Raw genomic sequence first — 25816 nt, 5'->3', positions numbered from 1 at the left:
CAGCTATTTTACTAACAAGCTCAGTGGTAATGGAAATTGGGTGTATTAATTAATTTGCAGTGCCAAATTACCATTAGTTCAACCTCGTTCCCAGGGTCTCTTCCCTGGCTTTGGGGTGGGGCGTCCCGCGGAGCATCAAATGTTATTGCTTTAACTATTTACCGATTATTATGTGCTGGGTGAAAATGTCGCGAGAGAAGAGTAAAACGGAAATATTAAGACGGGAAGCGTGAGCACATGTCATCGATGTCAGAAGGATCGAAATCTACGAAATCACATGATGACAGGAAGTAACTTTGTGATTTGCAGTAGAAGTTTCTATCCTCTTGATTTCTTCTCGTTTCTCATGATTCGATCCGCAGACAACGAATGAAAGAAGAACTGGAGCAGTGCGGGGACGGGGGCGGTTTTGTTTGCTTGCCCTGCCGGGTTTTCTTCCTTCTGTGATTTTTTCGTTTTTTGCCAAAAATAAGGGAGGGGGGGGGCAGGCCCCCCGGACTGCCACTGTGGAAAACTCTCTGAAACCTGGGACAAACCGCTCGTTCCATTCTTTACTTGAAATTCAGAAACGCGAGGGAATGGTAACAACAATAGCTTCCGCCTGCATTATTTTGCCAGGATTCATGGAAAGTTAGCTTCCCGTCGCCGGGCCGTCTGGTTTGGTGTTAAATTTAGATAATTATTTACACGTTGTTTTTTAATTTTGCCGCGTGATTTTATTCGCTTCGTATTTTTTATTTGGAAGAAAATGCCGTTCATCAAGAAGGAGGAGCCCTGCGTAAGGGCCATTCACAACTGCTCTAAATGCAATCGAAGATTTACGGGAAGAGATTCCAAAGAGAGCTTGATACAACATTTACAGAAGAGCACAAAACATCAGATCTTTAGATGTAGCGTACCCGAAAGCTGCGGTCATTGCGGAAGGTCCTTTTCAGGTACAAGAGCTTTAATTCAACATCTTCAAAATAGCCGACATCATCTGAAGGATCTTCACCACGCCGCATGTTCGGGAAAGTTTCAGCTTGTAGATCAACTCATGAGGAACGAGTTTGCAAACGTCCCGGGAGATTCACACGTGCCCTCGTCAAAGTCACAGACGGGCTATACACCGATGCACTGTGCCGCATTTGGTGGTCATGACGAGTGTTTGAAGATCATGCTCAGTTGGCCGGATGGTGATCCAAATGTTGTTGATCCGAACGACGGGCGAACGCCAGTTCATCTTGCGGCGTGGAAGGGACATGGCAAATGTCTCAAACTGTTACTGCGAAAAGGAGGTGACTCGCTTCTACGTGACCACAAAGGGAACACTCCGATATCTTTAGCAACAGAGTCATGCTTGTTAGTTATTATATACTACTTCGCTGGTGAGTTCAGTCTGTTTGTTGACAACGAGCAAAGATGCCTTTGTGAGGGAAGGGTGGGGGAGGGTGGCAATATTATTAAATATTTTCTCAATGTAGTCAGAAAGGGTACAAAATTGCTCTGAGCTGTTCATGTGATTTGGACTTAAGCATACGTATCTCTGACTTTTTGGGAAGGTGATAACTATATTTATTATATAGACACAAGCTTTTATTGGAAAATACACCACTTGTAAAATTCTTAAGAAACTACATCCAGGACTTCCATATCCTCACTAGTGAGGGTATTGATGACATCATTACAGTAGTGATAGGTAAAGAGATTTTGCAATCTTACAAAAGCACATACTCTAATTATTTAAAATTTCTCCAAGTGGCACTGGTTTACTGGTGCAGAACTCATAATTGCGTAGTTAATTAATTCAGCTGTTTTTGCCAATAAGTAAATTGGGATCATGTGAATTAAAGGCATCCATGGTTGAGTGTTAATCCATACCCTTTACCAAGCCTCGATTGACACTAGATCGACATCTCGATCAACACTCAATCCACATCTCCATTGCTACTCGGTGAACTGTCAGTGGACATCTTGGTCCACGGTCGACTAATCTTCGCAGACAGGCCATTGAGTGTTGATCGATACATGAGTCGGTCAACACCATGCCAGCTATTGACTGACAGTCCATCAACTGTCAATCAAGTGTGAATCGAGATGTTGATCAAGTGTCAATCTAGTGTAGACAGAGTATCGATTAAGATGGGGATTGAGTGTTGATCGAGATGTTGATTGAATTTTGATCATGGGTCAATCGAGGCTATTAATCAACACTTGACTATGGATGCCTTTAGTACACATGATCTGTAAATTGTATAAATGCATTGAGGCAGGCAACGTATCATATTCAAGTTGAAGCAAAATTGTAAATTTTACAGGCCTGACTGCTGAATTACACTCTTGTCTATTTTGGGTGCCAATGATCAAAGCAAGGATCGCTAAATAATCTATTTTATTTTAAAAAGTAATTTCTTGCGTAATATTAGTGTACACCATTTAATTTGCAGTTTTAAATGAATGTTGTTCATAGAGATAGAATCACGTCAGTTCAAAGCACCTTATTACCAGGCAGTAGCAAAGTCGATGGAACTTGTATTGAGCAGTCTTTCCAGTGAGAGTCATTCTGGGAATCCTGTGCAGTTGAGTGGTCTTCAAGAATCTTCTTGTGTTGAGGGGATCAGTACAGGAAGTGGAGGTAGAAGCATGAATTCACATCTTTTGCAAATGGGTTGGCCCAATGGTTAGGAAACAGTGAACTTCTGATCTAGCAGTCCAGGTCCTTGCTCTGGCCAGGACACTAACCTCCCACAGTACCTCCTACCACCCTGGAATTTTAATGGGAAACTGCATCATAAGCTGTCAGCTGCAACAATGCACTGGAAAATGGTTTCATATCATCCAGCCATCCCTATTACACGGCCGTCGCCACCTATTGGTCGTCCCGATTACTATCCTTACCTCTATTAAGCGGCCACCCAATATTTAATACACATTGGTTGGCTTTGTTATGGAAAAGGCGATGGCGGTAGAGAGTTCAAAGTGACAACTGATAAAAACGTACTTTTTATTATTTTCTTCACGTGATGCCATGTTGCCTTAACGCATGTTTGTATTTGAATAAATTGACTTTTTTACCACGCCTCCTGCTAATTCCTGACGAATCCCTATTTTAAAAAGGTACTTCCCATTTCCCTGAAAGTGGCCGCTTAATAGGGGTTCGTTTTTATCCGAAGACATTTAATTGTACCCACAAAGTACCTTTTTTTCTGTACCCAGAACCTTGCAGTGAACCCTATGAAGTACTTGCTAGAGGAGAAGTGGCAGTTGAAATATTCAATCAAGCCCTACGTGAAGGCAAAGCCTGTGTGTCTCGCATGCAGCTTACTGTGATTGGAGAAGTGGGTGCAGGCAAAACAAGCCTTGTACGCACTCTCAGTGGAGAGGAATTTATAGAGGAACGAAAAGAGACGCATGGAATTGATACATCTATGGTTGAGAAGACGGAGTTAGATGACTCATGGCATACTGCTGACCTGAGCAAGTCCTACGTCGATGAGATTTTGGCAGATAAAGTATTCCAAGGAATTAAGTATTCCCCAGGTGGTGACCAGTCATGCAATAGCCAGGGGAAACTGTTGAGTTCCTCAGCCCCGGGTCCGTCATTTTTAACCGAAAGGCTTCTTCTAAGACGTCCTTTAAGCATCGAGAGTCCACCCATATCAGAAAGCAATGATACTTCAGGTGAGGGTACAAGCATGGTTTCAATGCGTTCTACCAGATGTATCAGGACATGTGAAGAGACTCCTCCACGAGACATACCAGTCGAGCAAATTGTGAGAAGAATGAGTGAAGCTTCACTGGGTGAGAAGGCAAACAAGTACGCCAAAATCAGCATCTGGGACTTTGCTGGTCATCCATTGTATCAAGCAATGCACCATGTTTTCCTCAACAGACGCTCCTTCTATCTGGTGGTTTTTAACCTGGTTGAGCTCTGCAACCCTGAGACTACCCAGAAGGCACTAACAGAAATTCACTTCTGGCTGAACTCCATACGTGTCCACACTCCTCAAACGACACCTGTGTTCCTGGTGGGAACCCGTCGTAATGAAGTTGGCGAGGAAGATATTCCTCGTGCAGAGGAAATTCTGCACAATGATTTAATTGAGAAGTTTGGGCAACAGCTAGTGAAAAGCAAAGTAAATAGCTTTTTGTTCGCCGTAGAAAACTCCCTTGGCGGTGATGACGATGGTGCTGTGGAATTGAAGAACGCCATCGAAGACGAGGCTTCTCGCCTGATGCTAACGGATGAGGAACTTCCCGTCCTGTGGCTTCATTTTGAAGAAGAAATCCTCAGACGTAGGGAGAAGCCAGATTGCCCATCCTGTGTTAGTAAGGCCTTCCTGAAAGAAATGATGGAGGGAAGCTGTCGTGTCGTGGAAGAAGAAGAGTTCCAAAGTATGCTGCACTTTTACCATGACAGTGGTGTCATCATCCTGCCAGGTAATCGCGGTCTTCTGTCCTTTTCTATTTATCCTTTGTTTTGATAATATACAGATTGTACAGCTTGAGGTGATAGTCTACCGGATTGAAAATATCGATAGATATTTATAAATCCTGTTATTATCTTTTTTTAGAAGAATTAATCGGACCAAAGATCCAAAGCTCAGAGTTACAGGACTTGGTAGTCATCAACCCGCAATTTCTGGTTGATGTCATGACCTGCCTTCATGACATTCCCACGCACTTGGATGTTGTCCGTGAGCATCGTGGTCAATGGAAGACATCGCAAGAACAAGGAAGAGCAGACATGAATATTCTGGAGCATTTATGGAAAGGCTTTGATAGCCCTGCCACAGAACTAGTTGGTATCTTGGAAGCTTCGGGAATGCTATGTCCCATCTTGAACTTGGTAGACGTTGAAGACCCTGAACACTGTGGTGAGCAAGATCAAAGTGAAGGATCTGATCCAGTTAGCCAGTACATCTTTCCTTTTCACCTAAAAAAGAAATGTCTGAAAGGAAAGTGGCAAAGGCTTTGTCGAAAAATCTGGAATGGAATCTGCAATTCAGATAAAGTGTTAATGTTTGATTTCCACAGCTTTCGGCCTCCTGCTTTGTTCCACTACTTCATTGTTCGCACAGGAGCAAAGAGCAAATCCAGCGGTGGTATGAGGTCGGTCATTGCTAAAGATATGGCCATTTTCTCCTTTGGAGACAGCTACTTCATTCTTGCAGAGGAATGCCAGAAATACAGTCAGATTCGAATAAGTGCCAGGTAAGTCCATGTCAATTTTGACCTCTGCCAGCCATCTTATCTGTTTGTTTGTTTTAAGTATTATTACACAAAATGATCGAGGAGACGGTGGCATTGTAAACGAGGCTATTAAAATAATGATGGCAGGTTATGCCAAGTTTGTTCTCTCAGAACCGGAAAATATAAAGAAGTTTTACGATTTTAATTATATCTAAGTTGTGAACTAAGTAAATAATTACAAGTTAATTAAAGCAAATTGTGGCCTTTGTAAAGTAGAATCCTCGTTTATTTCGTCGTTAGGTACAAAAATGGGAAAAAGCTCCATGAGTTGTTCAACATCTTAATGTCAATCATGACAGACATTTGTCAGCGCCAGTTCCGGTTTCTTAAGTTCAGTTTTGGACCTGTCTGCCCCAACCCAAGATGCCCTGGATCCTCGTCCGATGGCAAGGTTCTTTCTCTGGACCCATCCTCTGATGAAAGTGATGAGGACAATGACGGTAACTCCACATGTGATGAAGACTGTGCTGGCCCCCCAGGGGAGCGTCGTCACCACGTGATATGCATTGATCCAGCGGTGCCAACAAGGCCATTATGGTGCAATAGTACGCCAGTTCATGAGTTTGAAGAAATCAAGCAGTGGCTTGTTAAGGTAAGGGACCATGCCTCTAGAAATGCTCTTTACTTCATACTTTCATCTTCCAAAGATTCCCAAATGGAGTTTGGCAGTTAGGACTGGGCTATACGAACTTTTTTTTTCTTCCCCGACGACTAGAAAAAAACGTTTTCCTTGTGGGCGTAGTTTGCATAGTACGGAAGCTTTCAAATAAGTGGACTAGCACCCAACCACGGTGAAACGGTGAGGGGTTGGGAGTGATAGAGTTGGGAAGGGGGCAACACCAGTAGTGTCGAGGAGCAGACGTTTTTACTGTAGATGCTGAAGTCCGATGTGGAGGAACCTTGGGAAGACTTCCAAGACAGTTGCCAGACAAACAAGCAACTAGCATTTGTTCTGTCAGCTCCTAGGGGTTTCTATGCCAAAACATTTACAATATTTTCTTCTCTAACAAGCGCAGCACAGAGACATGGATACATGTACTCTCACTCAGTTACTGTTATTTTTTGTTTTGTGCAGCCCCAGAATGCTGTCTCAAAAGTCCCGGAGGATTCTCCATGTTTTTCTAGTAAGTAGACAGCTTTTAAGAAGTTCCTTAATTATGGTAGAATAATATGCATTTACCTTTGTTGTAACTAGTGTTTGCTAGCTACCCGACAGTTCCATTTTACGACGCACTGTGGCGAAATACGGCCCATAAATAAAAACGTCATGTTTCAAGTTAACAAAAATATGTTCAGTAGCTCTTCCTTCATTTTGATGCTTCATTCCTTATGGCTGTTTTGACCAGGGCCAGTCGAGGCTTGTTGTCTTGCTTTAGTTGCTAAAGCCATGGCAAACAAATGGAAGTGGCTTGGCAGATCTCTGGCTGTCCCAGAAACAACCATCCGCAACATCCAGACAGAGAACGAGTCTCAAGAAGAGAGGTCGTATCAAGTCCTTGATAGCTGGGGCCGATCAAAGGGCTCTAAAGCTACAGCGCACTCGCTCATGAAAGCAGTTCAAGAGGTTGGTGATGTAAATGTTATGGAGAGATTTGATCGACACCTAGGCGAGCGCCATGTCGAAGGAACAGCAACCTCAGAGTGAAGATGAACCTCATATAACTCGTCACCATGTTTACTGTTTCGTAAATTTGGGGGTTGCTATCAACCCAAAGAAAAATAAGTTCCGTTTCATCCTGAACACTGAGTCAGACCAAAATCCATGATTTATACCCCTAAGCAAGGCTACGCGCATCCCCGATCTTTTCAGTTGGAAGTCCCTCCCTGGTGCAGTTTGTTCCAGAGTTTCAGAAGCATACAACTGATACCATGTAGTATGCAGTTTGTCTTGTTCCTTGCACAATTTTCTCCTGGGCCTTGACGGTCAATTGATTTCGCGGCGAAATATCTATGCCTAGGAACTAGGGAAGTGTGCAGTATGTAATATGTAGCATGTATCGCACAATATATAACATGAAGTCAAGGGCATCGTAGCCGACGTCACTGTTGCCATGGATTCACCCATTAGCGTACTACATTGCGTAGAGAAGGCATCATTACTGCGCCTTTCAATAGCATGCGGACTCTAAAATTCAAAGCTCAACCGACAAATGCGTTTTTCGCTGCCGTCAATCAAATGTTTGGCTGCTCCTCCCAGCTTCCGACTGTGTTGTCTGAACTGTGCTCAACGATTTGCTTTGATTACAGCGCGCTCGGCAGTAGTCGGAAGCTGGGAGGAACCGCCGAACATTTGATTGACGGTAAATAAATAAATAAGTAACTAAATAAGTAAATGAAATATATGAGCTAAGTAAGACATAAAAAGCTTAAAATATATCAAATATATGTAAAATGTAAAATTTCAAGCGGCCTAGCAGCATATATCACAGTTCTTATATACAGTATCACAGTTCTTACTTAATGCGAGAAAGTGACCCAAAATACTACAAAAAAAAAAAAAAAAAAAAAAAAAACGGTGAAATCTAGTTATTGCTGAACGTTTTAGTATTGAAGGAAATACTAGCTTTCTAAAACTACAAAAGTTTGGGGTGGAAGAAGCGCTGATAAGCCCATGCAATCATTATAATATTTTCAATAGTTTTAAACCCGCGTCACACAAAAAGGGTTAATACAACGGGCTCAAATAACTTAGAAAAGTTAGTCATGCCAAGCCCTTTCAATCTTGATAGTTGATATTGTTTTTAGTTTTTAATATAGGAAACCAAAGGGCTTATGCGTCTTATGCTAATGAGGAAAATATTTTAGTCAATTCCGGCCCCCACACGGCCATTCAAAGACCTTATGTTAGATACGATTAGTACCTTTAGACGTATATTATGATAGTATGTTTTTTGAAATAGAGATAGTGTAGTGATTATCTAATTCAGGCAATTTATGACTATAAAACGTTAATATAATTCAGGCCAGAATTGTTCAATTTCTCGTAAGAGAGAGGCATGTTTAAATTTTTTATTATAGAATCTAAAGTGATTTTAATTTCAAATGAATTACGTCTAAATGATTGTTTCTATCGTGTTCACCTTCAGGGTGTATTCAGCACTAACTGATTGTACTCCATAAAATAGAAGTACTGTGAGCAGTCAGAAATGTCATTTAGTTGCCCTTCCCCACCCCCTGCCTTTTTAAAATTGTTTGGTGTTTTCCTACATATCGCTGAGCTTGTTTCTTGTCATTTTGGTTTCCTTGTCTCTCCAATCACAGATCATTTGGACCATTGTGTACGCTTTACAGTAGTCATGTAATAGTAGTTAATATTTTTTTCAATAAAACCACGAAAATGTCCAGCATTAGTATTTTGTATTTTGTTTTTGTTGTTGTTGTTGTTTTTGTTTTTTTCACCATCGGGTTAATTTCTTAGTGAACGTGGAGTCACTTCAAGACAATCATGATAAACGTGTGTTTGAATGTTTTTATCACTCGTCATCCTCTTATCTGCTATCGCCTTTTTCAAAACAAAGTCAATTTACTTGTATTAAATTTTGGGTGGACGTTTAAAAAAGGTAAAGAAAATAGAAAAACCCTCATCGGGACGACCAAAAGGTGACCGCGGCCGCTTAATAGAGGTGGCCGGTTAATAGGGATTTTATTTATATTATTTTACTGTCAATAATTTCGGGACTGATAACTGGCCTCTTAGTAAGGGTGACCGCTTAATAAGTGGCCGCTTAATAGAGGTTCGACTGTAACATCTTAGTCTCTGTTCGCAAATATGAAGGGAAAGCTACGCGGTTGGCCCCGTACAAACTTTCCCACTGCAGTAGTCCAGATGGTATAAACCTGAGGAAAACATTTCAATGACAGAACAACACAATGGACGGCTGTGCATTTTGAGTTGAGGCGCTGGCTGTCCACTTGACTCACCATGAGTGAGCATTCCAAATCAGTGCTCTAAGGAAACAGACGTAATTGTAAAATGTCGTCCTTTCGCACTCCCCTCTCTTCTCTCCGCCCCCCCCCCCCCCTTAAGTAAATATAAAGTCTGAACGAGCCAAGTGGCCCATCAGGCTGGAGTTCCGTAGCATGAAGCGACCAGGAGTATTTCTACTCTCCCCCGGATGAGACGTTAGTCCATCGCAGGGTTACCCCAGCATTAATTCGCCGGTACCCATCTGTGCACCTCGGAGAAGAGAGGCACTGAGAGTAAGTGTCTTGCCCAAGAACACAACGCAGTGTCCCCGGCCAGGGCTTGAACCCTTACCACTGGATCCGGAGTCGAGCGCACTAACCATGAGCCCACCCGCCTCCCCTCTAGTTTCGCTTTAAAGATAGCAGTGCAGATTTCATGGTTCGGTTACAGGTCGCCAAGAATTCATATGGAACGCAATTTGATTTCTTTCGTCATTCCTAACCATCAAATTTCTAGGTAAGGGTCGGGAGAGCCAACCCTTATAAAATTTTAATTCTTTCCTTGTCTAGACCCCAGGACTCGGGCGGGGAGAACCCAACATCGTGTCCCCAGTCAGTGATTCTTAGGCCATTGAGCATGATGTTGTGACTGGATAGTTACCTCGACTCAGTTCCAAAACACTGACCGCCATGATGAAATTTCGCATGTATTGGCAGCTATTTCTGTCAATCGGAGGTAGGTGACAAACCAGTTTGTATTCGACTTTTCAAGTAATTTTACGAGTGTTGATCCCAAGAAGCTGTCTTCGAAATTGTGTCCTTGCTGTGATGAGTTCGGTTGACTCACGTATATAGATTCCTAGAAAACAATATAATTCAGCAGGATTTTTTGCGCCTCCCGATAACAACTGAGATTTTATAACCTGAAAAAGGAATCTCGAACAGTACAAAGCCGATTTTATCTTTAATTCTAGAACACGTATTCAAAGTCCGTCTCTGAGGGGGGCTAGTGATCACTATTGTAACTGCCTGCAAGATATCACGTTATTTAAAAGGGAGTGGTTAAAAAAATAACTACTCGATGTAAATTTGTCAGTCCATATACTCGGTCCAGAGACGTTTTAGTTTTGCTTTACTCTAGCTGAAATGATTTACCAGAAAAGGAAGTTGATTGAAGTATGTTATGAGTTTTTAGAATCGGAATTCATTAATTATGGAATGGACGTTTAGAACACAAGGCATTTGTGTTATTTTCCTACGGCACAACAGATGCCATTCGAAAACAACTTTTTTGTGTTCGATATCAATTTTTTTGTTACTTTCAAGAAGTCCCGGTAAATTCTAAGTTAACAAGCCTCTTGACGAATATTCGACATAGTACCAATGCATGAAATATGGAGCGGACAGCTTTTTGGTCGTGGAATTTTGGTATTTTCCTGCTTCTTCTTTTACTGTCGAGCTCAAAACGCCAGATATGAAAGGAAATAAAGCAGTAATTTTTAAATCGTCAACAAAGAGAATAACCAACCAAGTAACATAGACTAATAAATCAACGCCCTAATTTTTGTGAGGTGTTTGGGGAAGTCATTTAACACATTTGTTTTTGTTAATTTTAATCCGCTTCCCTCTTAAAATAGTTCAAAGGCTTCAATAATGATATCTCAAGTAAACAACATGCTTGAACAACAACACTGATTAATCGTTACTTGAGGTAAAAGTTTGCAGGTGAAAATCATAAAAAAAGGAAGTAATACAAGCGAAATAATGGACACGATTCCTCAAAGCCGTGGCTTTTAATGCTACAATCACAAAATCATCGATAAGCTGAGTGACTAAGTAATTGGTCACCTTTAAAATTGGTGACTGCTTTCGAGTCTCATAAAACAGGTGTTAACAATGAAAATGCCGACATAATGTTTTCTTTTGTTTCGGCTGAACAAAGTTGCCAGGTGTGTGGAACTGAAGTCGTAAGAGCTGTGCGAAAAACCCATTTTCTTGGATATTTGACTAAAAACGTCACAAATATTGGATAACCCTAGAATTATTTTTTTTGTTTGAATAAAAAATCAGAAATGTGTGACATCGGTTAAAAGGCATTAGTAACACAATCAGTTTCATATGACATTTCCCCATAATTAGCCATTCAGTCTGACATGAGTTTTTCTCCTTCATATTCCAGTCTTAACGACGCTATTACAAGGCGTGCAAAATGAAAGCACTATAGCACCGTCGGTGACATTATCTCAGCAAACGCTCGTGACGATGTCATCATCATCATCGTCACCATCATCGTCATTATCATCTGAATCCCCCACAGAAAACAAGGAGGCTAGTGACCAAGACAACCAAGAAACAGAAGAAACTGAAGCTCCCCTCTTGATTGAACTGTGGAAGATAATTTCGATCGGTGGCTTGTTAATTGTTTTCATTCTTTTGATCTTCATTCTAGGTCTGCTGGTAAGTCATATAAAAAAACAAACAAACAAACAAACAAACTAGTAAATCATTTTCTACATGAAGGCCCACAACGGCATTTTTCAGCACTTCGTCTACTAAAACTCTTTTTCATTTGATGATGGTACGTCAAGTTATTTCATGTCAATCACGTGATATGTTATTACGTAGCACGTCATTTCACCAGCAGTCAATACTGCAAATAATATCATGGGTGACTCCTTCATTTTAGCAGGAAATTTCAGCGTTAATTTATAATTCCACATGTGAAATTACAAAATTGCCACGGCAACGTTGGCGCGAAATTTCTGGTTTCAATAAACAAGTCAAAATCCCGCGATTGTAAGCGTAACTATGTACTCGTGAAATTAGGAAATAATTTCACTTACGTTTCGTCAAAATTCAAATAATTTCCCTGTCAGGGAGGCTCGGGAAATTTTAAGAATTTTGACAAAACGCGCGTGAAATTATTTACCAATTTCACTCGTCACCATTTGATTACTCATACTAATAAATTTAAAATTTCAGATGAGAAACAGATTGTTGAAAAAAGCTTTAACTCGAGCGAGACGTAACACTGAAGAACGGCTCCAACGCCAGCGGAGGCAAGTGGAGACAAGAGAAGCACTTTCTATTATAGCAGCAGCGTCATCTACTAATGAACTGTCAACGTTTCTACACGACGAACACGGAGCAAAGGTATCGCTAACATACTAATTATAAATTAAGGCCAATCTTAAAGTTTGCAAGCTGGCCTTTTGACACAAATCAGAGAAATCATCCAGGTTTTATTCTCCTTGCTTGAACCTATATTTACTGATACGTTTAGAAATTGAACTACATAAGGGAAAAAGTATAGCAATCATTGTGATATGGTTAGTAAGCTTATCACAGCATAATATAAATGAAGCTGAATTGCAACTTGACGCCAATTTTGCCTTGATGGTTTGTTCGTTTGCATGTAAATATTCTAGATCGAAAACGAACAAGTCAATAACGCGAAATGTTTTAGGCCTGGCTAAAATTTTGATGTCATTTTTGTAACCTTTCGCTGAGGTTTTCTGTCTACATTATTTGTCGTTGCAGTTTTGAATTTGAAAAACATTTGTATACAAGGAAAATAAATGCTTCGATTAACTTTTAATCCAGGGTTACCGTTTCGAACAACCAGGTGAAATGACTTATAATTTTTTTTCATTGTCACGATATGATCTGTTCGTTGTAGAGCCAAAAGTTCCAGAGTCGCACATTTTCCATGGGAACCTCAAGGTCAGTGGATAGGCTTGTGGACTTAATGAAAAATTCTGAACAGATACAGCGACATCACAGAAGCACAGACACACTGGGGGATTATGACGAGATGCAGGTTAGTGCCTCAATTAACCATCAAACAAGTGTCTGAGATTCAAATGTGCAAATACTACTTAACAATAACTAAGTAACAGGTCATATGATGTGCCTCTAATAACAAATAAAATCGGTAAAATTGGACAGCATTGCAAAGCTCTTGAGGTGAATCTTGCACCGGGTTTGATCCGCGAGCACGTACTCTTGCAGCCGTTATCTCGATTGTCACACAACGCTTCATTGTAACATTGCTGCGTGACGATCCAATAGAGACTACACTTTGCGCTAAGCCACGTGACCCCGCTGCGCATAATTGATTGTGGTAGATTTCAGTATGTTATCTAAAGCTGGACACTATCCTGTAAAGTTTCAGCCATCAAGATCAAGACAAGCTGAAGAGACGAAGAACGAAAATCAGGCAAAGTCAACACGTCAGGTGCGTGCATGAGTAAACGTTTCCTCTGTGAAGCTGATCACTATTAATTTATGCAAAATCTTTATATATCAAACTAAACCTTTGCTTTTCTCTTGTAGCATCGACCTTGTTTTAAGCTGTAGCAATAGGTCGTTTTCAATTCTTTCCCCGCAAGGATATTATCTAAGGCTCAGAGGAGCTGGTGCCAAGTCGTATAGTGTTGCACTTTACTACTACCACTTTGCGCTCGTACGCAGTCCTAGGGGCTATTCGCGCGCGTTTACAGGCAGTGAAAGAACTTGAGAGTTTTTAACGTAAAGGTATCGAAAACTGCTCACACCGACAATTTTTTTAGGCAGTTCCTATTATCAGGTTAGATCCTTTCAATGATGGTTTTCTCTATAGCTCTCACCTATCTGCTTGACAAATTGGTGATGTTGTAAGGAGAAATTTGATTCTGGTCACTCTTGATAATTGACTGACAGATAAAATGCTTTTCAAACTTATGCTATTCACACATTTTGTGTCACTCTTTCTTCAGGAAAATGTTATTACCCCCGGCTCCAGGGATGACCACATTAAGCCAAGAAACGATCCCCAATCAAAAACTAAAGTCTCTTTTGCTGAACCATTGCAGGAAACAACGTTACCAACCCGAGAGGAAAAACAGAAGGTGTGTAACAGGAAAACATTAGTGAGTGTAGCAAGTATTAGCTAGGGCCTAAATCACTTCTCCTCAAAAGTACGAGAACAGGGAGGAGACAATTTTGAGAAGGACGAAGAAAAATGGTGCATTTTCGAGTTGCCTTTTGCCTCTGCGTCAAAACGAGTCTTCGCGCGAAACCATTCATGTGAAAATGAGTTTTGCTACATGTTCATTTTCATGCAAATCAAACTCGTTTCATGCAAATCAATGCAAGAGGGTTCGCTTTGAACCAGAAGCACAAGGTAACTCGGAAAAAGCCTTTTTTAGTAGTCTTGTGAGAAATTAGGCTATCGCCGAATATTGTTACTGTTCCACGAAGAAGAAATCCAGGGGCGGATCCAGGAATTCCTGAAAGGGGGGGGGGGGTTGTACACTTTCACTTTCGACGCGACTGCGTGGATGGCGACCACCGCAGTGGGGATCCAGGACCAAGCGCCCGAAAAAAGGTAACTCGGAAAAAAGCTTGTTTTAATAGTCTTGTGAGCAATCAGGCTATCGCCGAATATTGTTACTGTTCCGCGAACAATAAGTCCAGGAGTGGATCCAGGAATTCCTGAAACGGGGGGGGGGGGTGTGGGTTGTACACTTTCACTTTCGACGCCACTGCGTGGATGGCGACCACCACAGTAGGGTCCAGGATCAAGCGCCCGAAAAAAATTCCGATTTTACTCTTTAAAACACTATTTCCAGATTCAGATTTCAGATTCAGATTTTTTATTAATTGACACTATTTACAGACATATTTCACTATCGCACACTATTACAAAAAATTCATTAGTTAAAATAAGGAAAATATCCAGCATCTCTGACACTTGAAAAAAGTTTGTGAAGGCATGATATAAGATCTGGGGTTTCCCTTTTATCAGCCAGAAAATCAATAATAGTGTAATCATAATAATGTGGTTGCCAAATGTACATTATCTTTTTTTTCTAACTTGACAATCAGTCAATCGGTGGAAGTGAGACAAATTTCGTAAAAATATTTTATTCTATTATTTCTATGGTGAGTCAAAGAAATAACAAATAAAATTCTACTCAAAGTGGGGGGGGGGGGGGGTGGAGGGTGCAATCCCCTAAACCCCTCTCCTAGATCCGCTTCTGAAAGTGCACTATAAAGATATTTACCTGGTAGAGAGACTCCATCATGAAATAATTTGTAAGCAACATGCCTTGTCATAAATAAAATTTAGTCTACCTATAATTCTCTTTTAGGATCGCGGACTTCCAGAAGGGGGAAATGATGAAGACCTCACATCCCATGATAAATCTGAGAACCAGCTGAATGAATCGAAGAAGATACTTTCTCAAGTGCAAGCTTTTGAACAAGCAGCCACCGCTGGAAACGACGAGGAACGAGCCAGCGATACAAGGAAAGAAACGAGAAAAGAACCAAAGAAATTAAAACACATCTCGTTTCACAATGCTTCATCACAACTTGAAAGCATAGCAGCGCGTAAAAGACGCGAGGAGGAGATCAGACCTCTTGGTGGCGTTGTTAGGGTTGGTATTCAGGGCATTCACAAATAGCGATGGGTATTTAAAGGAGCTAAGTCACGTTATTTTGAGCAATTTTGACGTGGTACAAAATTACCTTTAAATCTTAAAGGAACAAGGATGGTTAAGGACGGAGAAGATTAACACCAATTACAAACGACGAACTTGAAAAGTTTAGGATAAATTTTTCAAGATGCGCGAACCGTGACGTAGCTCCTTTAACTAGGAGCCCTTAACATGAAAACCCAGGGGTGATCAAACCCTGATTTCTCATTTCAATATCAGTCTATTATTAACAAAAACTCGGAGATGGAATTAAAGAAAATCACCAAACACGATTTAAGCTGTCAAAGATAAAGATTTTTCAGAATTTTATCTTCAAAACGATTTTTTCCAAAAAGGTTTTATACAAAATATATGTATATTCCACTTCTCGCAACTACAAAATCAACGACAAAAAATGTTCGAAACTGGTTTGTTCGCATTATCATGGTGTTATCGATATTTTAATTTTGTTTCACTTCTGTTACAGAGATTTACTGTGAATCCGTTTCGCCCGCCTGCATCCGAGACCACTGGAGATTAACAATGACTGAGCAGTTTAAATAACATGGTCACTCGGTCTCCAAAAACCTCGGCGACACGAAAGTAGAGACTGACCAACTCTGATTCAAACAAGCACTATAATTATAAAAAGGCATGCAGTGACACTTACTAAAAACCAAATATGAGATCTCCAAGCATTTCGTGGATCTTGGCACATTGCTAGTTTAGATATTTACTTGACTTGAATATTGAGCCAGAATAATCCGTCTCGAAAACGGAGCTTTTCGAAAATGCTCTTCAAACTGGAGGAATTTGAAAAGGCCGGCTTAGCGTTTTAGTGTGAACGGAAAACATTTTGAAAGCGGAGATTTTCGTAAACGATGGCGTCACGATAAATTATGTGATTTCTGTGCCCGAGTTTTCCTAAAACACAAATCCAAAATGACCGGTGATTGTTGCGTTTTCAAATTTCACTGGCTCAGTGTGGACGGAGAACATTTGATGCGTTTTCAGAGTGAAAACGCCGTTTTCAAATTTCTCTGGCGTGGTGTGGAGGCGGGGTCTCATACTGCTGCAAAAAGCCTTTAGCATATTTTCAAATATTCTAAAAAGGTCGAGGGCAATTGTTCTAGAAGAAGTGTAAAAGTGTCATGGGCTAACTGACGAATGATTCATCAGAACTCAGCTTTAGATGTTTTTTATTTAACAAATGCGTTACGGAGGAAGAAACGTCAATTTGGAAATTAACTGTTTCTACCACCGTTTGTTACGATAAATACACGTATTAGGGTAATATTTACTGTAGTGTACACTGCTTGATTACACTGATAATTGCTGTAATTAAGGCAATTAATGAGCGCAAACGATGCATTTAAAATGAAGTTAATCTGAAACTTAACGTGGCCGTTTATTTTTATTTTCTTTCATAAAAGCACTTTCCTTTGAATTATATAACACCAGCTAAGATATTAAGTATAGAATCGAGCTTGCTTAACACGAGAAGTAACTTTTTATCTTACAGTGCGTTTACCAAAACCGGGGTCACCCAGACAATGAATTCCAATCAGAAGGAAGAACTGAAACAATAGATTCCAACATTTTCAAATCCAGCGGATCAAGTGTCCGGTACAAAACAGAAATCTCAACTTGTTCGTTGTGATGCTTACGCGACTACGGTGTCGCTTAAATGTCGACCTTAAACCGTTAGTTCTTTGGTGTGCTTGTGGGTTTAAGAAAAATTATATGCTGCACTCAGTCATTATGGGGTCGTCGTCTGATTTAGAAAATAAATGAAAGCAAAAGCTGTGTAAAACAAACTGCCTAGTGCAAGGTTTGAATATTGTCTCGTCTTTAAAAAAAGCCCTTAAAATGCCTCTGAGCAGTTTCACGTGTGTTCAGGTTCGAAATGTACGAATTGCAAAGGGATTATTTTCGATGTAAATGAAACCTGGGATGAAAGGGGATGCAAGCAAACTTCAAGTAGGAAAACCGGCACCGACAGAAACGCAAACGTTTTGTAAACGCACTGTAATTCCGATCTTCTCACAGGGGAAAGCTCTTTGAAATATTATCAGGGCCATAGCTAGTATGAGGCAAACCGAGGCACGTGCCTTAGTCATTTTTGTCGTAATGCCAGGGTTGTGTTTTACACCCGCTTTCAGTGTTACATGGATAGGTGACATCTTTCCACATTTCATGTAACCTGGGCTACGGCAGCACAACTGACTTTTTTACGGTCGAACTCGAATTTTAGTGATGAAAGATCGATTTGTTTGACATCAAACTAAAGTTAGGAGTATCAGGAAGTCATTCCGGGAGAAATAAATCGACCGTTTTGAATGTTTACACCTTGCGAATATTAAAAGCGGCAGCGGTCCAATTCTTCTGGAAGTCACTATTAGAATCGATCGACTACACTAAAATCGTTTGAATTTTCCCATAAATCGGGAAACATGCAAACTCCACCACCTTCTTCAGCCATTTGAGGTCAGTAATTATCATTCATTTGCCATTTCTTTTGCTTATAACTAGAAAAATTGCCAGTTTCACAGTTAAACGGTCTTTCAGCCGTTTACATAGCATGTCGAAAGATGGTCGAAAGATGTCGCCTACGCACGTAACACTGAAAGTGGGTGTAAAATGTACTCATCATAAACTCCCTAAATACCAAGGGAGAGAATTTAATTTAGCCATGGTCACTGCCTCAGTCATAATTTTGTTCTGGCTACAGCTCTGATTCTCGCAACGAATTCTATTATGTACAAATTGCAATATAAGCCACAGCGACACTAAGTTACAGCAGTTGAATATTTCTGTAGAAATACATGCTTGTTTATGCGAATAAACAAATAGTAGCTACATATATCAAGAGAAAAGTGTTCATGTACGATATATAGTTAGTACAGATTCATACTTGGATTTATTCCAAATCCGGCTAACATGTCAAAATTGGAATCCGGAGCACTTTCGTCTATTGTGGAGTGGGGGTATGGAGGGGGATATGGACATTGGGGGGCGGGTGTGTTCTGAACACCGCACCGCAAAAAAAAAATTGACAAATACCGCAATACCGCAAAAAGAATCGCCAAATACCGCAACACTTCAATACCGAGTTGATCTGAAGTTTAGAGCAAATGACACGGGAATAACAATTAGGAATCTGCTAATGAACGTTAAGTAAGATAAGTTTCGATTTAGAAAAAAATAAACAAAATAGGTAACATCCATTGGCGTGTTGGCTAATAATTAACAAAAAATAACTTACCCTATTCCGATCGGAAATTGGAAAAGGCTCGGAAAACGTTGGAGGACTAGTGTACTTAAGGGATAATTATTAATACCATCCAATATGCTAAAAGCCGCAACCCGCCAGTTCGGAAAATACCGCAGTAGCGCATTTCAAGGCTAAAATTACCGAAATTCCGTGAGAGAAATTGTTCAGTACGCAATACTGCAAATCCCAATGACCCCCTCGGTATGGAGAATTGTAAACTCAAACAATGCTCATTCGTTTTAAGACACGTTACAAATCGAATACTGGTCATTCATCTACTTCCAAAATGATGCTATCCGTGCGCCTATAACTAGGAGGGGTAGTGTCGGGCTGTTCTGTAACGAGAGTAGGGGGGATACGATGTTTCTTTTCCCGGTACGATTCAAAACTTGCTTCCGGTGCGTGTTCTTTAGCAGACTTCCAGTTCCGATAGAGCACCTGTCAAGACAGCCAAGAGATTATGCATCGTGCAATACTCTAGAGAGCGAGCAAGACACGGTAAACAAATGGCTACAGCACTGGGGTAAGAGGTAAAGTCTGCATACCTACTAAGGGCCAATCAGGCCGACGCTTCTCTCCGATTTCTGTAGCATGAAGCGACTAGGAGTATTTCTACTCCCCCCTGGATGGGATGCTTGTCCATCGCAGGGTTACCCCTAGCATTAAATTCTGGTTATTTTGGCCACAGACAAAATTACCTTTGGTATGGACTATGGACAAGTGTGCCGCATTTTCTTAAGTTTCGCGCATTTCTCCAAGTGTGCCGCATTTTCTTAAGCGTGGCGCATTTTTCCAAGTGTGTGCATTTTCTTAAGTGTGGCGCATTTTTCCAAGTGTGCCGCATTTTCGTAAGTGTGGCGCATTTTCCAAGTGTGCTGAATTTTCTTAAGTGTGGCGCATTTTTCCAAGTGTGTCGCATTTTCTTAAGTGTGGCGCACTTTTCCAAGTGTGCCCCATTTTTCCAAGTGAGGCGTTTTTATCCAAGGGTGGCACATTTTTCCAAGTGTGCCTCAGTTTCTTAAGTGTGGCGCGTTTTTCCAAGTGTGCCCCATTTTTCCAAGTGAGGCGCATTTATCCAAGGGTGGCGCATTTTTCCAAGTGTTCCGCATTTTCTTAACTGTGGCACATTTTTCCAAGTTTGCCGGATTTTCTTAAGTGTGGCACATTTTCCCAAGTGTGCCACGTTTTCTTAAGTGTGGCACATTTTTTAAAGTGTGCCGCATTTTCTTAAGTGTGGCGCATTTTTCCAAGTGTGCCGCATTTTCTTAAGTGTGGCGCATTTTTCCAAGTGTGTCCCATTTTTCCAAGTGAGGCGCATTTATCCAAGGGTGGCGCATTTTTCCAAGTGTTCCGCATTTTCTTAAGTGTGGCACATTTTTCCAAGTGTCCCGGATTTTCTTAAGTGTGGCACATTTTTCCAGGTGTGCCTTATTTTCTTAAGTGTGGCGCATCTTTTCAAGTGTGCCGCACTTTCTTAAGTGTGGCGCATTTTTCCAAGTGTGCTCCATTTTTCCAAGTGAGGCGCATTTATCCAAGGTTGAAGCACTTTTCCAAGTGTGCAACATTTTCTTAAGTGTGGCGCATTTTTCCAAGTGTGCCTTATTTTCTTAAGTGTGCCGCATTTTCTTAAGTGTGCCGCATTTTTCCAAGTGTGATGCATCTTTTTAAGTGTTGCGCATTTATTTAAGTGTGCCCCATTTGTCTAAGTGAGGCGCATTTATCCAAGGGTGGCGCATTTTTCTAAGTGTGCCGCATTTTCTTAAGTGTGGCGCATTTTTTCCAAGTGTGCCGCATTTTCTTAAGTGTGGCGCATTTTTCCAAGTGTGCCGCATTTTCTTAAGTGTGGCGCATTTTTCCAAGTGTGCCGCATTTTCTTAAGTGTGGTGCATTTTTCCAAGTGTGCCGCATTTTCTTAAGTGCGACGCATTTTTTCATAGGACTAGTATCCCGTTCAGGGGTTAGTACAATTACTCCTGGTCGCTTCATGCTACTGAAACCGGGATAAGCTCCGGCCTGATGAGCCACTTGGTTCGTATGCAGACTTTACCCTTTTTATACCTAGTATGTCATAAACCTGGAGGCGTTCATATCGCAATATCCGAAATAGTTGTATATTCCGCATTTGCTGATAAAGAAAACTAAACCTAATGGCATCAACCAGTACAAAATCCTCTGCAAGTAAATGCAAACTATGAGGAGTTTCAGAAACAGTCATAATTTTCAATTTGCATTTCACATAAATATACATCTACGTAATACAACAAGGTTACCATCAACTCCCACTTCACAAAGTAAAACCAAATACAATCAGTCTTGATGGGGTTTCACAATTAATATCTTACTGAGCGATAACTGAGATACTGCGCCTGTTCTCATTGGTCGATAGGTGTGTTTAAATGAGAGTATGTAGACACAGTTGTGACGTTTCAGATTCGCGCGTATTTTTGAGAATTATTTCATAAAAGCAATGGAATACTTTCCTTTGTTTACATAGTCTCATCTAAACACTTGGGGGGTTGCAGAATTCTCGAAAGTTATGCAAAACCTCGAGTAAGTTTCTGGTTTGCATAACTGTCTCGAATTCCCCAAGCCCCCATCGTGTTTGGATGAGGCTATGTAAACAAGGGAAAAGTGCCCTATTGCTTATTAAATAATATTCATTTGCAATTTATATGAATGCACTTACCAGAACAAGGAAAGCTAGTGTCACGGCACCCATTATCAGCGCTGCAAACACGATCACTCCTACTGGAGGCTCATCCTTCTGGTCTTGGGATTGCTGGGGCTGACTTTTTTCCACACCAGTCCCTTTAGCAGCACCAATGTCGATCGTCATGTTTAGGGTCTTTTCGATGACATATTTGGTAACATTCGTGGAGTTCACCCTGCATTCAAACTCGCAGAACGTGTTTCCTTGCTTCTCCATGAATGATTTTACTTTGATCTGACTTACACTTGGTAGGTCTTTAAGATCCTTTTCCAACTGAGTTTTCACAGCCAGTGACACTTCCTGGAATTTCTTGCTTTTCTCGTCTGACAGCTCTTTGTCCCATGCGATCGACATGTTATTTCGTTTAACCTCCACTGTAATGTTGAATTTAACTCCGACATCATCTAAGAGACCAGGAAAATGAAAAAAAGAGAGCACTTACAGTATTGTCATTTGTCCAGCATACTCACTCTCCTGACTCACATCGACGGTTTTCGTTTAGCAAAACATTTGTAAGAGTTTTTGTCGGAGTGTTGAAGAAAATTAAATTAAAAATCTTCGCTCGGTGACAAGTTTTTGTTACAAAAACCTGTACGTTTACCTCTGTATTGATATTTGAGAAATGTAGCCGAATTTTTTTAAGCTCGTCTAAAAGTTCCCTCATATCATCCTCGTTCGAATTATTGTTCATGACATCCTATGTTTTTGGATCGTTCAGGCCACAAACATGACAGCGGAAGCGCCAAAGGATTGGGGCGACCAGTCTCTTGATCTGCGTTTACGCTCGCTTCACTTTTTTAGACATTCTTTAAGTTGAAAAATAGAGGGACTTTTAATTGCTCGCCCTGCCTGAAAGCCCTAGAATATTCAATTATGTACAGCATGAATCAGCATTTTTGTTCAAGTGGATTCCACCAGTTTAAGAGATTTACTTAATGCCATCTTTTTAAGCCTGACAAAAAAGAATTATAAAGAACATTTTACGAACATTTTCTGCCTCGAATCGTTGAAAAAAATTAACGTTAAGCCTTGACGTTCTATAAAGACCGTGACTTTCTTATAAAAGATGAAAAAACACGTTATGTTTTTCTGTCTTAGTAAACGTTTATTTTAAGGATTGTCTCATGAATGATTTGTCAGCTAATGAAATGACTGAAACAGTGACGGCACGAACTATGGTAAAAGCCTCGTCTTTATTATTAATAACTGTCTGAAATAGTTCATAACGTGTTATGACACTGAAGGTTTTCATAATTTATAAACCCAAGCCCAAAGATATCGACCGATGATAAAGAAAACTTGTAGATTAAACACCGAATAAGAGTAAAACATTCAGCTCCATACAGACTTGCAGGTGAAAAGAAAGAAACAAACAAAGAAAGAAACAAAGAAAGAAACAGTCAAACGTTCCAAACAGAGTATGCGTCAGTTTTCAACAGTTTTTAAGAAAAAAATTTTTCTAGTCATAGCAAAAAGAATGAAGCATTTAAAAAGGATTACTTTAGTAATCAAAAAATGTTTGCCTTTCAGGTCGTTTTCTAGAAATTTTTATGCTTAGAAATAAAGTCAGTTACTTTGTATGTTCTTCCGCAACGTTTACTTAAATTCGACAATTTTGAGCTTATCTTATATTTTAAAATTCGCACTGAAACATCTCTAAAGTCACGTCCCGTACGCTGTTTGGCTTCGAAATATTTAGTACGTCTGCAAGATTTAGGTATCAATAGAAACTACAAGGAGAATTCGCCCAGAGACTTTCACGAACCAATAAGGTCTGGTCAGAGAGAAAACTTTTTATAATATTTTGGAGTCAAGTAACTAAGTCACGAAGAATGTTTTGAGTTCACTTACGAAATGTTGCTTTTTTCATCCAAATACTGACAAGGATCCAAAACTTACCCGCCCATGCTGACACAGTCAGTGTTGTCAAAACAAGCAAGCTGACGAGGTGTGGTGATATCCCTTCGAAAAACATGTTTCATCAATGCAAAAATGTCTTGATTTGAGCAACGATTTTGGTCGAGCTTAATTCAGCTCGTTAAATATGCACCTGGCTATGTTAAAAACATGTTTTCCCTGTGGGAGAGCTATAAGGGTTGGTTGTTTCAAAATACTTTTGGCCTGCAGATGTTTTTCTTAACTAATAAAATTAATTGGGAGTTTTGTTTTGAAGAGTTATTTCTTTGCATCTCACGTAGGGGTTTTATGGCCTTATTTCAATTAGAATATAAAAGCTTTATTTCGATTGGAATATAGATATAAGCGTTCTCGAAAAAGTGTTTTCGACTTTCTTGCTGCAATAATTTTACTCTGCCCTTTGAAGGTACTGAAACCATGGACATTAATAATTTCTTAGCCATTAATATTTTAATCGTAAAGATCTATTGTTGCTTCGCTTAACATAGTTTGTTCAGTCAGTGTACGTGGTAACAAAGGTTTCCTCTGCTAACCCTACCTTAGCCACAGAAACAAACGCCATGAATCTATTAAAGAAATGAAGGAGTGTTTGATGTTGTTTTTCGCAACTGAATCTTTTAATGCTGGTTTTCACGAGCAACGGAGTCTGTCTGAGTCGGAGTCGGAGTCGGAGTCGAAGTCGGAATCGGAGTTACGGTCGAAGTCGACGTCAGAGTCGGAGTCGGAGTCGCGGTCGGAGTCAGAAGAGCGCTAACGAGCTAGTAAAAATCGAAAACCAGAATCCAAAGTGTAGCCATAAAGCAAAGAATTAGAACGTTTCCATTTTTTCCGATTCCGCTAATGACTCCGTTGCTTATTTTTCAGTGACAACAGATTGTCGGAGTCCCAGGCAGAAGCGGAAGCTAAGAACCAGCCAATCAGCTTTATTATACCTCCGACTCGTCGGTATGATTTTCACAAGATCGTATCGCTCTAATCTTGAATGCGACTCGCTTCGTCCTCAGTGAAAACAAGCCTTTAGGTTATGGATCCCAATTTCGGTTCGGAGAGTTCTTTTTATCTTTTGAGATTGAGTCACCCTAAAATACTTCTAACTAAACCACGCGCTTTGCTGTATTGCTTCAAACCTCGGAGTCAAGTTTCATGTATCCAAATTGGAACATTTCGACAATACAACTATGCTTTATATCACGCTTGGATCACGTGCATTGTGTAGTCATTGTCGAACAGAGAAATAATAAAGACCATCTCGTTACTGTTCAAGTGTTGTCCTGATGTGTTGGCAAATTCTCCGAAACAAAACAGCTGCAAGTTGAATGCAAATTTCAGGCTTGAGAGGAAAGCTGTATTTTATAATTATAGCTTTTAGAGGAAGCTGTAATTAAAGCTATATGTATGGGTCATTGACCAAGTGTGAGGTCAAGATGGCTGGATATTGGCCAAGTTTTTTTCTTGCGAGTTTATGGACCGAGACGGAGTCGAGGTCCATAAACTCGCAAAAAAAGAACGAGGCCAATATCCAGCCATCTTGACCGAACAAGCTTGTTCAATAAAGGATTTATTATATGGATTTCGGGGAAATTTTTCTTGCGGGACACGGCGGGTAGTCCCGAGCGGGCAAGATAGCTCCATCTTGCCCGCTCGGGTAGCCAATCACGGCGCAGGATTTGTTTCATCTTGCCCGCTCGCGGAGCTAGCCATATAATAATCAGGTTTAATGATAGCTTCCACTGCACTACTAGTGACCTTATCAGGATTTTCGACGCCATCTTAATGGGTAGGCAAAGCGGTCCGAAATTTATTTCGTGACAGTGTTTGTATGGGAATCCCATGGCAAATAACCTTTTTGCAAAATCGAATTTTGTACAATTTGTGAATTGCAATGTTAAAATACAAGTTGGAAGACTGTATTCGCCAAGTTTGAAGGATATAGCCTAGCTAGAAGACGCTCAGTTAATTTTTCTAATTTTCCGTACATTCCTGCAACAAGTGGCGGGGACAAGTCCCATCGTGTGAACTAACCATTTTTGCCACAAAATCTAGTCGCAGGGACTAAACTTTGGTCCCTGCGGCTAGTCCCACGAATTCAAACTGGTCTGAATTTTTGGGACAAGTCCCTGCGACTTGTTCCTCAAATTAAAGGAAGCCTAAAGCATTCGCAAAAATTACCCGACTATTAAAAAGAACTGCCATTGAATCTTAAAAAAAAACACACAAAAAATGGGCTTGCCATAAGCATAAATCGAGCTTCTGCCGACCCTGGGCTGAGCCGTTGCACCCTACAATCCATGCTAAACAAAAACAAAACCACTAAAT

At 40.5% G+C, this 25816-nt stretch overlaps 3 protein-coding genes across 3 annotated transcripts; 2 read left to right on the top strand and 1 right to left on the bottom strand.

Annotated features, from left to right (window-relative positions):
* The first annotated feature begins 16 nt into the window (after positions 1–16).
* Positions 17–8592, top strand: LOC145489164 (uncharacterized). Its single transcript, XM_081468093.1, has 7 exons — positions 17–1367; positions 2450–2614; positions 3196–4419; positions 4554–5193; positions 5473–5824; positions 6308–6356; positions 6579–8592. Exons 1-7 carry the CDS (start codon positions 749–751, stop codon positions 6875–6877), a joined length of 3348 nt encoding a protein of 1115 aa, XP_081324219.1. The 5' UTR covers positions 17–748; the 3' UTR covers positions 6878–8592.
* Positions 8593–13579: 4987 nt separating this feature from the next.
* On the top strand, positions 13580–15667 carry LOC145489183 (uncharacterized). Its single transcript, XM_081468118.1, has 2 exons — positions 13580–14027; positions 15273–15667. The coding sequence occupies exons 1-2, from the start codon at positions 13845–13847 to the stop codon at positions 15585–15587; spliced, it is 498 nt and encodes a 165-aa protein (XP_081324244.1). The 5' UTR covers positions 13580–13844; the 3' UTR covers positions 15588–15667.
* Positions 15668–16516: 849 nt separating this feature from the next.
* Positions 16517–23833, bottom strand: LOC145489180 (uncharacterized). The gene is made up of 3 exons (XM_081468115.1): positions 23483–23833; positions 21560–21987; positions 16517–19311 (listed from the first exon to the last, which is right to left on the bottom strand). The coding sequence occupies exons 1-3, from the start codon at positions 23556–23558 to the stop codon at positions 19141–19143; spliced, it is 675 nt and encodes a 224-aa protein (XP_081324241.1). The 5' UTR covers positions 23559–23833; the 3' UTR covers positions 16517–19140.
* Positions 23834–25816: the final 1983 nt, after the last annotated feature.

The sequence above is a fragment of the Orbicella franksi genome, chromosome 6 (assembly GCF_964199315.1).
Source record: "Orbicella franksi chromosome 6, jaOrbFran1.1, whole genome shotgun sequence".
Lineage (NCBI taxonomy): Eukaryota > Metazoa > Cnidaria > Anthozoa > Scleractinia > Merulinidae > Orbicella > Orbicella franksi.
This window is presented reverse-complemented; position numbering and strand designations above follow the sequence as displayed.

What these genes read in the sequence shown, in the direction of transcription:
- LOC145489164 (XM_081468093.1), top strand. Translation starts at nt 749, where the DNA reads ATGCCGTTCATCAAGAAGGAGGAGCCCTGCGTAAGGGCCATTCACAAC. An exon ending in GATCAGTACAGGAAGTGGAG is followed by an intron (nt 2,615 to 3,195) that starts GTAGAAGCATGA and finishes TTCTGTACCCAG; the next exon opens with AACCTTGCAGTGAACCCTAT. An exon ending in CAGATTCGAATAAGTGCCAG is followed by an intron (nt 5,194 to 5,472) that starts GTAAGTCCATGT and finishes TTTCGTCGTTAG; the next exon opens with GTACAAAAATGGGAAAAAGC.
- LOC145489183 (XM_081468118.1), top strand. Translation starts at nt 13,845, where the DNA reads ATGCTTTTCAAACTTATGCTATTCACACATTTTGTGTCACTCTTTCTT. An exon ending in CCCGAGAGGAAAAACAGAAG is followed by an intron (nt 14,028 to 15,272) that starts GTGTGTAACAGG and finishes ATTCTCTTTTAG; the next exon opens with GATCGCGGACTTCCAGAAGG.
- LOC145489180 (XM_081468115.1), bottom strand. Translation starts at nt 23,558, where the DNA reads ATGTTTTTCGAAGGGATATCACCACACCTCGTCAGCTTGCTTGTTTTG. An exon ending in GACTGTGTCAGCATGGGCGG is followed by an intron (nt 21,988 to 23,482) that starts GTAAGTTTTGGA and finishes CTGGTCTCTTAG; the next exon opens with ATGATGTCGGAGTTAAATTC. An exon ending in CACTAGCTTTCCTTGTTCTG is followed by an intron (nt 19,312 to 21,559) that starts GTAAGTGCATTC and finishes CTGTCTTGACAG; the next exon opens with GTGCTCTATCGGAACTGGAA.